At 34.0% G+C, this 17,820-nt stretch overlaps 2 protein-coding genes across 3 annotated transcripts; both read left to right on the forward strand.

The window, feature by feature from the left end:
* Positions 1–2,373: 2,373 nt before the first annotated feature.
* LOC117159323 (uncharacterized) lies at positions 2,374–8,498 on the forward strand. Its single transcript, XM_033339056.2, has 4 exons — positions 2,374–2,494; positions 3,283–3,385; positions 3,534–3,731; positions 3,810–8,498. Exons 2-4 carry the CDS (start codon positions 3,290–3,292, stop codon positions 5,487–5,489), a joined length of 1,974 nt encoding a protein of 657 aa, XP_033194947.2. The 5' UTR covers positions 2,374–2,494; positions 3,283–3,289; the 3' UTR covers positions 5,490–8,498.
* Positions 8,499–10,148: 1,650 nt separating this feature from the next.
* LOC117159324 (uncharacterized) lies at positions 10,149–17,788 on the forward strand. 2 transcript variants are annotated; one of them, XM_033339057.2, is made up of 5 exons: positions 10,149–10,469; positions 14,070–14,388; positions 15,347–15,580; positions 16,891–17,126; positions 17,194–17,788. In XM_033339057.2, the coding sequence occupies exons 1-5, from the start codon at positions 10,412–10,414 to the stop codon at positions 17,418–17,420; spliced, it is 1,074 nt and encodes a 357-aa protein (XP_033194948.1). In that variant the 5' UTR covers positions 10,149–10,411; the 3' UTR covers positions 17,421–17,788. The 2 variants fall into 2 exon arrangements, with proteins under 2 accessions (XP_033194948.1, XP_033194949.1); XM_033339058.2 differs by lacking the exon at positions 10,149–10,469 and adding an exon at positions 12,498–13,711.
* Positions 17,789–17,820: the final 32 nt, after the last annotated feature.

Genomic DNA, 17,820 nt, shown 5'->3' on the forward strand with positions numbered 1-17,820 from the left:
AAATAATTGATGAAGATGAAGAATGAAAACGAGATAGAAACACACCGACGGGACACCACAAAAACTAGAGAAGTTTACTTAGAGCCACGCAATAAGCTTAATGTATACTCAGCGCGCTGATATAATTATAGTGATCGATGAATTGACAAGAAATCGAGTAGAACTTGTAAATCTGTAATCTTGCATTTACCTACGGAGGAAAAAAAATACAGGTAATTTCCATACCAATTATTAAAAAAGAAACACCATAGAAATTTGTATAACTAGATAAAAATTTAGATTTCCTTCTAAAAACCAGAAAAAAAATTCCCTAGCATCTCGTCGCTTTAATGAGGAACGACGCAATTCGTATGTATTACGGAAGCACCGCAAATTTCTTCCTTACTTAAAGGCAAATTTATTTACGTGTCGACTATCACGAGAGGATAGCGAGAAACGCGAGCACGCAACGATTCCCATGGTGTCCCATGATGCGCGGCGGTTTGCATGGTGTAGAAGAAGAAAAAACGTCGGCTCGACTGGCGAAATACAGCGTAGAACGCGAGCGGTGTGGAAGACTGTAGTTAGCGACTATTAATATCATCGATCGGGATCGATAGTTGCCTGCGAGGCGTCATAATGATACGGTGGATTCAACAGAGCCCCATCGATGCTCTTCCGATACCCGGCCACGTACACACCATACACCTGGCTACAAGTGGCGCCACTAACGATCACCGCAAGATCGTGTACGATCGAGTAAGCTAACGATAACTTATTTGAAACGATCGCCCAATTATCATTCCACTAATTGCTCGAGCTAATTCAAAATAATGATAGCCGAATTGGAATGGATGGGAATGAACACGTGCGGACCACTCGATTTACCAAAAATCTTCATGGAACGTGTTATGATAGTCTTTCTTCGATATTTTTGATGTTAGGTTATATGCTGGATCTCTGTTAATCGTAATATGTCGGTAGATAGAACAATTCGGATAATTCAATGCTTTCGATAACAGAGATTCACCACATATGTATGTGGTTAATCTCTCTAAATATTCTTATTAAATATTCTGATAATATGAGCTAAGGCTTAGAAAATTAAAGTTGCATGCCACTATACACTTTATCTACGTCTATTATATTCAATTGTACCTTCTTATTGCTAGGATATTGATACGGCCAATATCGGTCTTTTGTTGAACTTTGAATTTTACTGTGCCTATAAAAATGATTGGAAAGTTCGTCGAAAGTGTTAAGGACTTCCTTTATTACAGATAATTTAACCGACAATGGTACATTAGGTCGAATGGTCTGTTTTCGATCACTGGCTCATGCCAGGAAAACATATTTGATGAAACGAAATTAAATTGGACGATTTATGCGTGGGGAAAAAGAACAATTATGTATACGACGAAAAGTGGTTATTGTTATTTGCAGTTACGAGGGAGTTTTTATTTTCGCGGAAGCGTAAACGATGCATGGAAGGATATAACGAAATGCAAAATATAATGATAAATATGATTGAAAGTATGATATATATAGATATAATGATATGATTTTTACTCATAAAATATTTCCGCACGCGTTACGATAAAAACATTTGTACCACTTGAGTGCAGTGGTAAATATTGCGATTTCATCTCTGGGAAACCGATAAAAATAAAAGCACGTTACGAACACAGTAAGAGATACGTGATGTGTCATCGTAAGGCGTATTTTGTGGTACATGGTAACTGAGATAAAAAATGCAATAAAAAAATTGTCGTATAAATAGAAAAGATGTATGTTCATACGTATAAGGTAATATTAAAAGATACGTGAGTACGTACCTGACTCGATGATTACCTTCCAATAGTTTCTTCCAATTGTCCCATGATGTATAACATGAGATCATTAATATAATACATAAAATAATAGAACATAACTATCACAAAAAATTCGTGTAAAAATTACACATTTCTTAATTAACAATTAATATCACCATTGTTATAAATTAAAAATACTACTATCTAAGAACCAAATTCTAAGCTGCGCGTCTGCAGCTCCCGCTAATTTCGCTACTGGAACGATTCGATTATTGATTCAAATATATCGATTACCTTTCAGCTAATTTCCTTCAAATTTTACAACGCAAAATATAATCTGATCGAAAAATATTTTAACATTATATGATATACTTGATCTTTAAAGGTTTTATTTATACATAAATCAACGATAACAAAATTACATAGAATGAAATAAAAAAAATAAAAATTGAATCTAGGGATTTTTTAGGCCATTTCACACTAATGCACAAGCATGATTTCCGTTTCGGCCATCTTAGATATTTTAGTTCGTTATTTAAACACATAAAGTAGTAAAGCGCCCGTGGTCGATTCAATCGCGCAAACTCCGGAAAAATAATAAACAAAAGGAGCGATGGATCTTTTCCACCGAAGCTGCCCCATAATGTGTCGTATCGTGTCCCTGCTTGTTTAAGTGTTTATACGCGTGAAACAGCACCGCAGGGGTGAGTTTACGTAACAGAAGACTATATATCGTTATTTCAAAGTAGTGCACCATTTAAATAAACCTTCCGCTTACATTTATTGAAACATTTGCCGTATAAACTTAGAGAATTTTGAGGTTATATTGACAATCTATGATGGTCGCGTAACGAGAGGGCTCTAATGCAACGACGATATCATAGAAATTATTCGATTTCTATATTCAAGTGATCTCACGAAATTTATACATGGTGCATTTGATTTAAATAAATTTTTATTGTTAATATATGAATATAGAAATTCATTAGAAGCAAACTAGCATGCAATTTTTTACGCATTTGCTCCATCACATTTGTTAGTACGAATTTTCAGCCGCCCCTTCTACTGCTCCTATTTACAGTCGTATCGTAATACTTACGTGACACAATTACTGATATTCTTTAACTGATAATTTTCTTCTCCGTGCTCGTTAAACATAATAATGAACGATATAACGTTGTTTTTCTTGGCTTTTTATTTCGAACATAGAATCTCATCGTTAGCATTGTTATTAAATAAGTGTAAAATTTATAAATAAATTAAACGAGTGAAAACATTAATGATATGATATTTATTTTTACAATCTTTCTTTCTTTGAAATATTGTTTATTATTATATATATCTACCATAGGAGCTTTTAACTTGTTATTATAATTTGTTTATTAATTTGAAAGTGTTTTTTATTTATGTTATTCATTTAAGTTTATGGAATTTGTTTATGTATATATAGTAAACTACTATTTTCACTTACTTCGAATACTTTTATTTTCAGTTACAAAATGACAGAAGGTGGTGCAACTAGAATGAAGCGCAATGGCGCTCGTCTTTTTAAAAATCCTCCTCAGCCTCATATGTGTATACAAGATTTCATACAGGTATACTTAGTTAAAAGAGAACTTTACGTGTTTCAGAAACTCCCAATGATTCCAGGATTTTCTATGAAGTTTTAGCAATGCATTTATAATCATATTGAAAGTTCATCAAATTAAAATTAGTTAAAACTTTATTATTCTGTTACTTTAGGGCACTGCTGTTCCATGTTACGTAAATGTTTTATCTTGGGAAAAGATTGTGATGCCATTGAACCCTTCACAGCCTGTACGGTTTTATGGTGGAATGAGGGTTCGTCCACCACGTACAAAAACAGAAGCTGTAGTATTCGCGGTAATGGCCAATCCCGAAATTCTCCGAATTAATGGCAAAAACGCTCAAGATCCAAAGGTACTTGTAGTACACAATTGTTATACTTGAACACATTTGTGAAGAACAATTTCCTGCATGGCTCTATTTTTGCTACAGAAGCGTACCAGCTTAATAGAACATTTACTAGACTTTGTGGAAAGGATGAATACAGGCATAATTTTTATGCGACAATATACAATACTGAAAGATCGAGATATTACCGGTGAATTAAAAGAAGTTTGGAATGCAGTACAAGCGAGACGGGACTTAGAGCAACCTCCGCCACAGCAAGAAACTTGGATCGATGCGCAGCCACCTGTTCCTCAATATCCTCAATACCAAGATCATCAGCAGCAAGATTACACATCACAACCTCCACAATATCATTCAAGTGTAGCATATGGTAGGCCAATAAGTAATGAAGGTATGCATTATGAAGGCTATGGTCATCAATCTCAGAATCCAGTAATTACGCAAAACGATCAGATGTACCAATCCGGGCAATTAGTACCACAACAATATCATGGAAACGTTCCTCGGATTACACCGATTGCTCCTAGAGATCGTAGAGATAACATAGTACAGAATATTCCACAGCAAAACTGCCCTGCATATCCAGCCCCACAATATCAATTTCAACAATTACCTAGACAAATGGTACCTCAATATGTAAATTCGAATGTTCATCCTAATGTCGGCCTTAATTACGGCCCAAACACAAACGCGAACGTTAATCCAGCTATGAATACAAATTTAGCAGCACCTTACCAACAATATATAGCTTATCAACAGAGAATGGACCTTGACGTGCGCAGAATGCAACCACATCAGCAACAAATGCATTTGAATCATGTGCAACCAGTTCCACAATATGAACCAACAGCACCATACAATGCTCAAACAACTTCGTCGATTAACGTTCTTAGATTAGGTAGACCACATATGGGTGTTGCTCAGAAGAACAATGCCAGTAAGAGACAAATGAATTCTCCTACTCATTCCAAACAATCCTCTTGTACAAATTGTCAGAACAAAGACACATCCGATAATGGCACAAAACCGAAAAGTCCCGTGAAAGTCTTGCAGCGCGAGATATCATCGAATGATCGACAAGATACAAATAACCATATACTCAATGATAATAATAAAGTAGTCATAGAAAAAGGTTCGATCGAAGAAACAAACAACGTGCAAGTAACGGATTTAGATGAAGAAACTAAGAAGGTTAATGATTCTGATAGTGAAGAGTTGTCTAGAAAACCACACGATATTCACACTTCAGATTCGTCGTCGACGAACACGATAGGACGAGATACAGTGAATTCTGTCGAGGAAAATACATCTGCTGTCGAAGAGAAACAACAAGAAGTAAAAAATACGGATGTTCCAAACGGGCAAAATTCATCAGATCAAAAATATCCAAAGTCAAAAGCTATTGTGATGAAAGGAAACAAACACAAAGAAAATGCGGAGAATAACAGAACGATTCGCATTAGATTCGTTTCCGACCAAAAGAACGATAGTCCAAAACGTTCTCAGACGGTTAATAACATTATCAAAAGCGTTTTCAAAATTCACCCTGGTATGTCTGGTGAAGAAACGTCAAGTAAACGAAAGAGTAATGGACAGGCGAAGAATAATGCTAAAATTAACGGCGAGAACGAGGAGATACAACCAGGATATATGATATTAAAGAAAACGGATTCAACCACTCAGGAAGAAATAGTGAGCGAGTTAGCTCAACTATCCATTCAAGACTGCAAAGATACGACTGAAGTTGGTGCCGTGCTCTCGTGATAACCTTGTTTGCACCTAGTATCAGATACTAGCTTGCAACTAAAGAGCAATGTAAATAGATAGAAGATTAACCAATAAGAAAAAAAGAAAAAAAAAAGTCAGAACGATAACAAATGCAAAAGAGAGGGACACGAAATCACAATATATATATGAACACAGTCATACCAAAATATCAAGACGTGCTTTTGCTGACCGCCGTTTATTTTTCGACGAATCCATTCGTCTTCCTTTGCATAATTTTGAAGACGGATCATAGTGAAAAGTTTTTCAATCGTGAAGCTGAATAATTTTTCACTGAATTTAGAATATTTGCTGTGGGTATACACAGATGATGGAAGATTTTAACATAATCTATACATATATGCTAGATACAGGTGGAACTTTTAGAAGAATGATCCCCGTTAACTGTTAAATAACTTAAGAAGCGTTTATAATACGAGTTCAAACGGCAACAAGAAGTATACATTAATTACATATTTGTTTATCAAGATCCGTCAAACAATTTTGCTTCCAGTAATATCTGTTGATAGTCTTCGAGTGAAAAAATTAAACCCATGGGACATCATCAACATTTGCAGGCTGGATGCAAGAAAACAAATTTGCAACTTCCAATCTTGGATTTGAATAGATACATGTCCAGAATGATACAATTTCGAAACGATTATTACCGAGAAGAAAAGCTGATCGATATACGTCTGGTATTTCAGTAACATATGTAATTTAACGTAAAATATTGAGTCGTTCCCGTAGGTTAGACCAAGAGAACAGTTTCACGATGGAACAACGGCTGGTCATCGCGTACTTACCTTTCAACCAAGCAATTAGTGGAATTATACCGGGTGGTACAGATTAGTACATGTTCGATAACAATATTGTGGATCGTAGTACGTATAGCTTTTAACAACTGAACTCAAATTCTTGTCTACGCGTTGATGCTTCCCTTGCGAGGACGTTTTTTGCCTCCTTTATTTTTCATACTCGTATGCAGGATTTCGCACTTGGAAAAGGAGATTTCGAACATTGCGTTTTTTGAGATTGAAAAAACGGGAAAATTTGTCCACCCGGTACATTCTCTGATAGTATCACTAGTATCATATATTGAAAAAGAGGAAAAGACACAGAGCTGCCAAACCTCCATAAATCATATCAAAAAAATTTGGAGGGATATTACACGAATAATTTATTGATTGACAAGCTCTTTCTCATTGACTTGTTATTCTACCGCAATTTTTGTAGCTTGCCTAAGAGGCTTTCAATCATTCACAGAGGGAAAAAAGGACAGAAAGACAAAAAAAAATGATAACGGTTCACCTTGCCAATGGTCTACACCAATAGAGATTGGACGGTCAATTAATAAACTTGACTTCGTTCATGGCATGACCGTATCATATCATACGGTGCATTAGTTCAACATCGAATTAACTACGAGGCCTCTGTAAATTCGACGTACCGTTTTGCACTCTAAACATAAAGTATCGCTGCCACGCGAAACGATATCGTCTGCTATCAATTTACTTAGCGTTATTATATACTGTCGTGCCGTGCGTTCTCCCGACGCGAATTGCATTCTTTGATATTTTATAGGAATATACCCTCCATAATTCGTTTACAGTCGATACAATAATCGAGAAACTTTTAAAATGAAACCAAAAAGCAACAAAGATATAAAAGAAGACACAGAGGATACAAACAACGTCAGCGTGTTCTGTCCATGCAACTGAGCTAATTAACTTCAATATTTTTGTCGTTCTTCTAATTTTTTCTTTTTAGATATCTAGAAAACATTTTTCTTTTTTAACTATCTAGACATTGTCCGTATGTTTTCTTTTTTAGTATATTCAAGGTGCTTCGTTAGTAAGTCTAAGATCTCAGCTCGTGATACACAAACAATAAATTTAGTCATCAATGATGATGGCACCGGTGGGAAAGGACCAATCCGCAAGACCAGGGTGCAATTAACGATTTCCAGATGTCTGGAAACAGCGTAGAATTCCTAAAACGAGCTGGCTCTCGGGTGGAAAAATGATGTGCTCGATCTCCTTTTTCTTTTTTCTTTTTTTTTTCATCTTTTCTCTCTCTCTTATCGTCTTCGGTTTGTATGAACAGAAAAAATGAGGGAAACGCGATAATAATAACAACTTGACGCGTATAAACCTGTCGCGTATTAACAGATGTTTTTACGTCCGTACGCTGCGCAAATAACGTTACGAATAATATACTGAGAAACAAAACATCATGTGTACGTATAATGCAATACATATGAAAAGGTTTTTTCCTTAGTTTATACGACAGCACGAAATAAGATAAAACATTTACGGGTTTCGTGTTTAATCCAAGAGATTGCCCGATCAAATTATCTATATTTTATTATTTTTCGAAAGAAAAAAAAATGAAAAGAAATTTACATTTTATATAAATCAGCGCCGTGAATGCGTTGCTTTTTTTAAAACAATCATAAATTGCTCATTAGCAATTTATCGTAATTACTTTAGCAGTAAGTCTTAAACGCAGTCGATTGTCATTCCTGTCATTGTATTTCGTTTTACTTATTTTTTTCTCGTTTTTTCGTCTTGTTCTATCGATTCAAAAATATAATCTTTTTTTTGCATGCGATAAGAGGAGTGGATGTCATATGTGACTGAAATCGTCTTGCGGCGGATTATTTAGTTTCATTTTAAAATGCTCGAACAACTGGAACATGTCGCGAAATGTTAGGTTATCGATCCGAAGATCTTATTGGTTTTATCGAATCTAATGTTTACTATCCCTTCTTATCCCGTCTCTCTTTTTGTTTCTTTCATTTTTAAACATAGTTCTGAGCGGCTTGGCCCCTTCCTTTGCCAAACATCCCCAAAGTCCCTCCTCTCATTATTGTTAATAATATGTATTCAGTATTCGTGTTATTTTAGATTCTTATTATTATTGTCAGATATATTCTGGTTTATTATATCATTATTACCATGAACAATGTAATCTATTATTATTCTATAATACATGGTTTTTCCAAAGCTTGCCTGTTGTTGTTTATCTATCTATAAAAACAATGTACCTTACAGAAATTATAAATGTATGAATCAAAATAGAGTAAACATTAAGCATTTTACAAAAGAATAAATGTTTAATGTGTCATGGCTGACACGTATATAAATGCAACTTCGCGTCTTCGCAAACTCTCCATTGTTTAATATTGAACTTACTTTTGTAAATATTGATTACGCTTAATTCTTTCATCTGCATTTAAGTATAGTTACTTAAAATCAGCAAGACATATCGTAAAACATCTCCATCATTTTCGAAGTTCACATAGGAGTATTCAAAATGTGTTAGTATCTTTTTCTTTATATCTATACAATAACAAATTTATTTGTCGTGATTATTGTGAACACCGCGAACAATGATCTTTTTTATTTTGAATGATTTTTTGCACTTTCATCGTCAATTTATCTCTCAAAAAATGATAACAAATTTAATAATTTTCACATTTTTTATATACACAAATCTAAATTACGTATAAAGGACACAATTCATACAGATGGTAATTAATAGTACTGAGGTACAAGATGTACAAACCGAAGAATTTTATTATGTATGTTACGATATTTCATAATATGTAATTTGTACGTTTTCGTGGTAGTTAATAATTATTTTATGTTTCAATACAGAACTGTATTAAGGTATCCTATTGCATCTTTAAAATGGTATCAATTATTCTTACTAGAATCATCGAGGAGTAATCGAACATATAAAGACTATAAAATATTTCATGGTAGGTGTATGACAGTTCTAAGAGATGTCTATTCTTCACCTGTAGTTTAAAGCATGTGCAATACGTGTAGAACGACACAAGCAACGATGTCGAAAATACAATAGCTATCTACTTTCTCCAGCGTACGAACACCATACGAGTACTGCGTACATATACGTACAAAGTTAGAGCTGACAGAAAAGTAAAAGCAAACCACTTTCCCTTTCTCTTCGTACGAAACGCGATAAGCCGCGTTTTAACGTTTATTTTCGCAAACGAAATGAGGGAGTTTCTTGCTCTACCGATAATTTCATCCACCGGCATTTTCGCTCTATCGGTAACCACGTGATCACGAATATCGTCTACGTTTTGAATTATTTTCAGAGAAAATTAAATTAAGATACACGATTTAATTAAATAAATTTAATAATATTATTTTTAATATCTGCACCATGTATTTCTACGAAATATCAATATAATATCTAATTCAGCAGATCTAATATTTAACTTCTAACGCAATTAGATAAATGAAAAAACCATCCACTCACAAAAAGAGAAACGAATATTAATAAAACGGAATGAAAACTATAAATAGCTTAAAGATTCAAAATATATTTATACAGTAGCAATATGAAATTTTAAATAAAAATTCGAATTTCGTATCGAAAAAAGAAGAATATTTCATATTTTAATTTTTTCTTGAACAAAAAATTTTTATAATATTTCATATAAAAAAATATATTTCTTATATAAAAAAGCATTCGATATTCGACTTTTTGCATTAAGGTTGTTCGTATACTCCACTTACATGTCTCCCATATACATTTAAAGAGAACGTTGCACAGCTAGGAGAAGGAAGGAACGAGCGAAAGGTAGGAGACTTACCTTTCTCCTAAGATGTACGCTAGAAACTTGTTCCTTTCATTCCCTTGCAATACACGCAACTAGCACGATCAAGTAATGAAGACGTGACAATCTTGCAGTTCGTTCGCGGGGAATTGTGCTTACGTGACGATAAATTGGTCCGTTTGATTACCTCGTGCATGTGGGGCCGACAGTGCCGGTGAACGTGACATTTGCAGCTGAACATTGAGCAGTTTACGTATAGTGCAGTGCACCCCGCGATACATGTGGCTTAAATGAAAAAGGAGTGGTTCCGTTATTCGCGTGTACGAAAATGAGAAAGAAGATCGAGCAGGATACAAAAAACACAGAGAAACAAACGGACTTTACAGGTCAGTGGCTTTTTTCGAGAGGTGCAGTGCACCGACGATATTTTGTTTACTCTTGGTGGACCAATTTGTATACGTGTGCCAGATATTTTGCTTCCATTCCTGCGAGATATAGTTCGTTTCCAAGCAGCATTATGTTTCTTGTTTCAGTCAGATAAGAATATTTACGCAGTGTCGATCTCTTTTTTTGCAGAATTGGAAACCTCGAATTTCATAAGTTTAAAATCTTATAGATGGAACCGTTATGAGATGCAGAGATAGTTTTAAATATATAATTATTTAATGTAATATAGGTAGCAGTATGAAGGTTAAGTTAGCGTAATTCTTTGACTTTAAAGTGGAAATTTACTGTCTCCAAAGTTTTCGTCATGTTTAAATGTAGATACAGTTACATAATTTTGGTTCGTGACCAAAATTATTTGTATATAGATTTATAGAATCATTATTATTATTAGTTCGCTCATGTAAAGGTCGCGTGATATTTTATCGAGATTATTTAAAGAATTTCAGAGGTGAAAGATCGTTATTATTAGATTATAGATGATTTCCTATATTTTTAAGAGAAAGAGTAAGCACTCGGACAAAAAAGAAAAAAGTTTATCTTACATCGTTGGCCTCTCTTGTCTCTATGAAGGACGCGTAAATACATATACAGGAAGGTTTCGTAATTCCTGACAAATCCAATTTATGATTTTTCTATTGATTGTGAGACTATACCATAGCTGATATAATAGTTTTTTTCTGTGATATAACCATTTTTTTTCCTCCGATTATTGAAGGTTTTGTACTAAATATCAGAGATGTTACGTATTTAAATTATGAAATAAAATTTGGAACGATTCCATCAAATAATTATTAAAGATTATTATTATTACTATAATTATTACTTATTATATTATTATACTAGTTTACTACCATATTCTTTATTTATTCATTTGTCTACAAGATAAATAATAAGAAAAAAATAATATCTTGGCAATATCTGTGCATAGATCATCAATAGAGGTGTAGTCATTTAAAGTAAAGTAGTTAGAATAAAAAAAAAGAAAAGATCAATAGAAATATTAAATTCGGAAAATTCAAAGATTATTTCTACTTGAATTTATATATGAATTTATAACTAACTTTCGAACTAATTATTGCCTATAATAATATTTAAAGACTGGATAGATATTTCGTCACTATGAATGTCCAACGAAATCGATTTGATAACTTACCGTTAATGTAGAATATTAGCTATGACCAAACGTCAGTTAACACGTTCCGCGTTTTCTCGGAGGATTGCACGTTCCTTCTAAACATGCAGTAATTGACGAAAGTGCGAATAGAAACGGACGTCCTCGACTTACTTCTCTCGGTTGTTTAACTATGAATGCAATACATGTGCAACACGCGAGAAAATAGCTGAATTCTAATTCTTCTACGTTTGCATTGTTCAAATATTCAACCAAAGTTGTTAAAATAGAAACAGAAACGATTAACTGTTAACTAGAGAATATATCGAAGCAATTCGATAGTTCGGTGAAAGCAATCGTTTTCGCAATGTGCCGGTGACATAACCTCGATGATCTAACTTTCTACATACTATGCACGAGTAGAAAATCGAATTTATAAAGTAATGATAAAGTAATAATAATAAATAATAAAATAAATAATAAGAGAAATAAGATATGACGAGGTAATTTTCTTTTAAAAAGATAATATAAATTTTGTTAGACGATTAATATCGAGTATTGTCTATCGTATTGTAAATCGAACAAATGTCTATCATTCGATTAGACTGGACTGTATTTTGAAGTCTGAACAAGTTGACAATTGCAAATTATGTCTTCGATGTTTCGCAACCTCTTATAATAGCTCCTTCGTGATCAATCAGACGGAAGTAGCTTTTATGCATTATGTCATTCTGGAAGTATCTCTAGTTTGTAAATCGATAGCTATTAGAAAATATTACTCCATAGAAATACAATATTTTTAGTTATATAATTAATTGAAAAATTACACACGAAAGGATTTGGAACTAATTACAAAATTAGATAAAAGAACTGTGATCCTTTGTTTTATCCTTTTATCCTTTATGGTTACAACCATGTGTGATAAAATGTTAAAAAGCGATAAAAACTAACCTGTAACAGGAGTATTGGTGTTCGTAAGTATTAAGCATTATAGAATTATTTACTTACTTCAAGAGTTCTTTATCCTCGCGTTATTTAATTACATACGAAACTATGAGTCAGATAAAGCAGGTTATTCTAATTCTAAACGAAGAGAAACACTACCATGATTAATTCAAACAGAGGTATCTAATTCTAGACACCAATTATCATCGTATTTAATTATAGTACATTATATTTTACCGCTTACTACTTCTATAAAATACAAATCGACTAAAATACCTATTAAATACTTATTAGATCCGGATGTTAAAATTTGGCCATAAAATGACCGATCTATTATAGATTTGATCATAGGGCGATCTTGAACACTCTCGAACAACCTTCAATTTACTTTATATGATATGTATCTAGATGGCCATGTGGTAATCATTAGAAATCCTTGCATGGCATGATTGCGTACATTAACTGAATTCGATTCGTCTATTTCAGTTCAATTGAAGATTGTATTTGAACGGAATTTGTAGTTTTAAAAGGTGAAAGGTTCGAAAGTATGGGAATTACTGGAATAATCCATTATGGTTCAATGAATTCGATAGTGACCTAATGATAATGGGCCTAATATAAGCAAGCACACCGTATTCGATTACGCCTCATTATGGGCATCTATCGATCTTCTTTATTCCTGTCACGTCCGCTGCACAGATGTACCCACTTTCGATGGCTCTGAATACCAAATGAATTCCGTCATATCGAATCGTAGGATCACCCACACGATCTACGTTCTATGTGCGTGCGTTTGTTTTACGAAATCGGTCCGTTGTAAGTTTTTTGTCAAACAATGATCGAATCACGAAACAACTTCATTTCTACGAAGATTTGTTGCCACTCGTAATACGGTAGAACTGGTATTTATCAGATTCGATACGAGTTTGTTGCAAGCAGTCCGTTACAGAGGATGACATAGGATTTAATGGTATTTTAGGATACTTCGGTAGTTAATTTATTTTAGTTAATCGGATTTTGGAAATTTCAGTTTCCTGGAATTTTCTAGATTTTAGAATCATCGAAAGATTCTCGGAATCGTCTAGGTTCTGAGGATATCGAGGACTTCAGAAGAATTTAAAGATGGTGAGTCTCAAGGACTTTCAAGAGTTTAGAATGTTCCTATAGTATGTATAGTATGTGTATTAATACGCGTATTAGGAATTCGAGGCCAGAAATTCAGCACCTAACAGAAAGATTCAAGAATCAAAATCCATGAGCAAAATTCTTGGTTCTGCCTTTTGAACTGCAGACCTTTATTTTTCAGTCCGGTATAGCAAATATTCTACATTTCTTTATTATCGTTTATATAACTAATTTTTTAAGACATTCTCCTACAACAAGTCATAAATTTAAAACGCTGAAAAGTATTTCGATGGACGAAAGTGAAAAGAACATTTTATTGTTGAAATGACAAATGTCATGAGCCTGTGTCTGCATTTAGACGTGGAATCGAAGCTGCGAACGCTCCTCAAAGATGGAGCAAGCACTTTCATGGACTTTGAATGGCTACAACCAGAATTACCGTGGTTCTTCGACGAAGAAAAATTTCGCCTCGGACAGCAGATGTTTTATAACAACGCTTTCACCATGATGATTGCCAAACTATGTGGATTATTATCTTTATTCGCTGTACCGTCGATCAAGGACGTTTTAATATTCACCAGACGGAGTGGTACACCGTGTGCTGCCTTTCGCAGATACGTATCCACCATTCTACATAATTGGGTTTGGTATGGGAAAAGAGCTGGCATAGAAAAAGAGTAAGTACACCTAACATTGGTTATTTAAAGATCATACGAGAGTAGCATAAATATTTTTTTCTCATTTTAAAAACACTTTTCAGTAATTGCAGAAACAGAAAAGCTGGTTTTTAACTGGGCAGCAATTTATCTACCAAAGAAGTTTTAATTTATTCATATAAGATACCTCGAACAGTGTGAACAAATTTTCAAAAATGATAAACGAAAAGTAAATGATTTTCCTGCGAACCAGTAACTTACTAATCCAATTCCTCGGAAACGCGAGGCGCGTTAAGAATACCGTTTTCTTTAAATAAGTTTCTATTCTTATCATTTGTCGCTATTTATAACAGTAACACTTCCAACGCGTGTCGACCGTTGTTTATTATTAAATTGACGCTATGAAACATCTATAGTAACGTATTCAACATCGTATCGAAACGTTGATTTTTTTACGAATTCTGACAAAGTGTCCTGTGTACGAAAATATGGATGAGGGGAGAATCCATCGGGTACTCGTCGTTCATTGACATTCAAGAAATCATCGAACGCGTGCAGTGTCGGTATTTTAATCGATTTATCTTGCCGGATATATATTCCTGTGTAGACGAGCGAACGGAATAATTTCGTGTCTGGGAAAGTCCAAGATATACAACACGAGTATCATACATATTTTTTCAATAAAACCCAACCATATAACATATATGCGTATAGAATAGAATAGTAGAGCATCAAATGGAAGATTCGATCGTAAGATTCGACTTAAATCGACCGTAACGTAAGCGTAAATAAGAGAAAATAAAAAAAAAAGAGAAATAGAGAGAAAAATTAAACGATTTAAACTAAGTAGATTTATTTGGTATGAAATATTAAAAAAGATTGCTAGATCGGTAAATTGAAGACGAATTAAACACAAATTTTGAGTTCATTCTAAATAAGATCTTTTATAAGAGTAATTTTTCTCTTTCTCGTTTTGCAGATTTCTCGAATCGCTGAAAATCGTACGGAAAAAACACTGCGTAGCGTTTCGAAGAAGTTCAGAGGCGGGGCTGAACAGAGTCTCGCAACTGGATATGGCATTGGCTCAATTTGGATTCATGGGTTTCACCCTCCTGGCTGGTGACTATCTTGGGGTGAATAACAGTTCCGAGGAACTGGAAGGACTGATTCACTTCTGGCGAGTTATTGGCAACATGCTGGGCATGGAAGACAAGTTTGTAACCCAAACACGAATACTTCTTTCTTTTCAAAATCTTAACATTAATTTCAATTAAAATTTGTTTTCCAAAGTAACGAAGAGAATTTATGTCAGTTCAACATTTAATAGCTATAGTAGTAATAATAGGAATGGTTGGAATGTAGATATTTATGCGAACTTATAATTACATAAAAATTTACAGAGGAATGGATGTAAATAAAAATGTTCGTTTCGCTAAATTATATTTATATTTCACAATTATATTGTAAAGAACACTTTGCGTATTTTGTACATTTTTATATACATATTACATACACTTCTAAAAATTTTAAATTTTCCATAAATGCGTAAATTTAGTAATAAATTATGAATTTTTGAAGTGGATGTGAAAAGGGTAAAGAATTTTCTGTGTAAATAATAAAGAGAATGTTCTACAAAAGTAATAGAGCTAAGATCTTCTACATGTATAAGTAATAAGGATAGAGCCCTAGAATCAAAAAAGGAATTAGTAAAGGAGTGTATAAAGGAGAGAAAGAGAGAGAATGGGGGAATGGTCAGGAAAGGAAAAGAGCAAGAAAGAGAAGGAAGGGACTTGAAGAGGTGAGAAAAGGAGAGACGCAGATAGAAACAGGAGAGGAGCTAGAAAGAATGATAGCAGACCAAAAATTTATAGAAGAAAGAAGAAAGAGAGAAACAGAAGAGAGGGGTAAAGAATAAGGAAATCCAAGTATAATATACACTACAGAAACATAGCCAGAGAAAAATTACCAAAGTCCTTAGAAGGGAGAATGAAATGGAAGGACAGAAGAATACTGGCAAGGTTCAGATGCGGAGACGAGACCAAAGCAAGGGAATACTGGAAAGAAGAGGGGGAACAAGGATGCAGACTATGCAGAAGAAAAGAAGAAGACCTAAAACATGTAATAGAAGAATGTGAAATAACGGGAGGGCCAAAGGACATAGGAAAAACGCCAAACGAGACTGGAGAAGGTTTAGCAGAACTGAAAGCAATAATAGGGAAGTGAAAGGCAAACGACAAGAAGGAGGCACAGCAAGGAGGCTAAAGACCAAAGTTGCAATAGTTTTTAGTCATTAGTTGCTAATTTATAGTTCCTAATTTTTAGTTTTTAGAGGTAGAATAAGAAAGGTAGTGCAATAGAATAGAGTGGAAAAGAGGGGAGGTAGACATATAAGAAGAGAAATAGACATAAGAGATGTAAAACCGAAAGTTCGTCCAAAGCCGAAAGGCACGGACTAAGCAGTAATAATAATAAGTAATAAGGATAGAATTTTCTATGTAAATAATTAAATACATCTATCCATAGGTACAATCTTTGCACCGGAAGCGTGGAAGAGACACGGGCTCTTTGCAGACGACTTCTGGACGAGGTTTTCCTCCCCTCACTCGCCAGTGGTAGCAAAGATTTCGAAGAGATGAGTCGTATTTTAATAGAATCCCTATGGCCGGTGAATCCTTATATGGATTCGAGTGCTTTCATTGAATTCACATTCATTCTAGCCTCCACTGCCGCCACGAATAATAATCACTCGTTAAAAATAGGTAAATCTCCTACTTATACAGACGTAAATTGAACTTAGTGTATATGCAAAAAAGATAATATTTTTAGATTCATCAAGGATGTCGTGGTACGGTAGATTTATCTTGAATGTTCAACTAATTACACACAAATACCTATTACCAACTACGTATTGGTGGTCCAGATTCTTCAGGGCGTTCTTCAACAGCCAAATGCGGTTGGCCATCTATTTAACGGAAAATTTACCGTTTCTGGCGTTCTGGAGTTATGGTATAAAACACTCTTACGTCAATATATACAAATATCGCGTCATCTGACCTTAAATGTGGTAATTGTCTTATAAAATAATCAAAGAGTAACGATTATCTTTTTCGTCGAAAGTGTACATAATCTGACGTAAAATGATTCTACAAACGTATAATGTATTCTTAATAACTTATAATCATTGCAGTATATGTATTTAGGATATGCTTTGCAGTATTTTTAGACTCGTAACATGTTCGCAAGCTCTACTGCGATTCTCGGATTTTTATGTTTTCGTTTTATTCTTTTTCTTTTTTTAACAAACAATAAGATTTTGAAAATCTTGAGAGAAATTATAGTAGATAATGAAGATATTACTTCCCTGTAATTTAAGAAATTTGTTAGTAACAAGAAACAGAGTCGTGTCTAATATGAACCAAAATATCTAACAGTTAAGGTCAATTTAAGTCAAAG

This window comes from Bombus vancouverensis, chromosome 14 (genome assembly GCF_051014615.1).
Source record: "Bombus vancouverensis nearcticus chromosome 14, iyBomVanc1_principal, whole genome shotgun sequence".
NCBI classification, from domain to species: domain Eukaryota; kingdom Metazoa; phylum Arthropoda; class Insecta; order Hymenoptera; family Apidae; genus Bombus; species Bombus vancouverensis.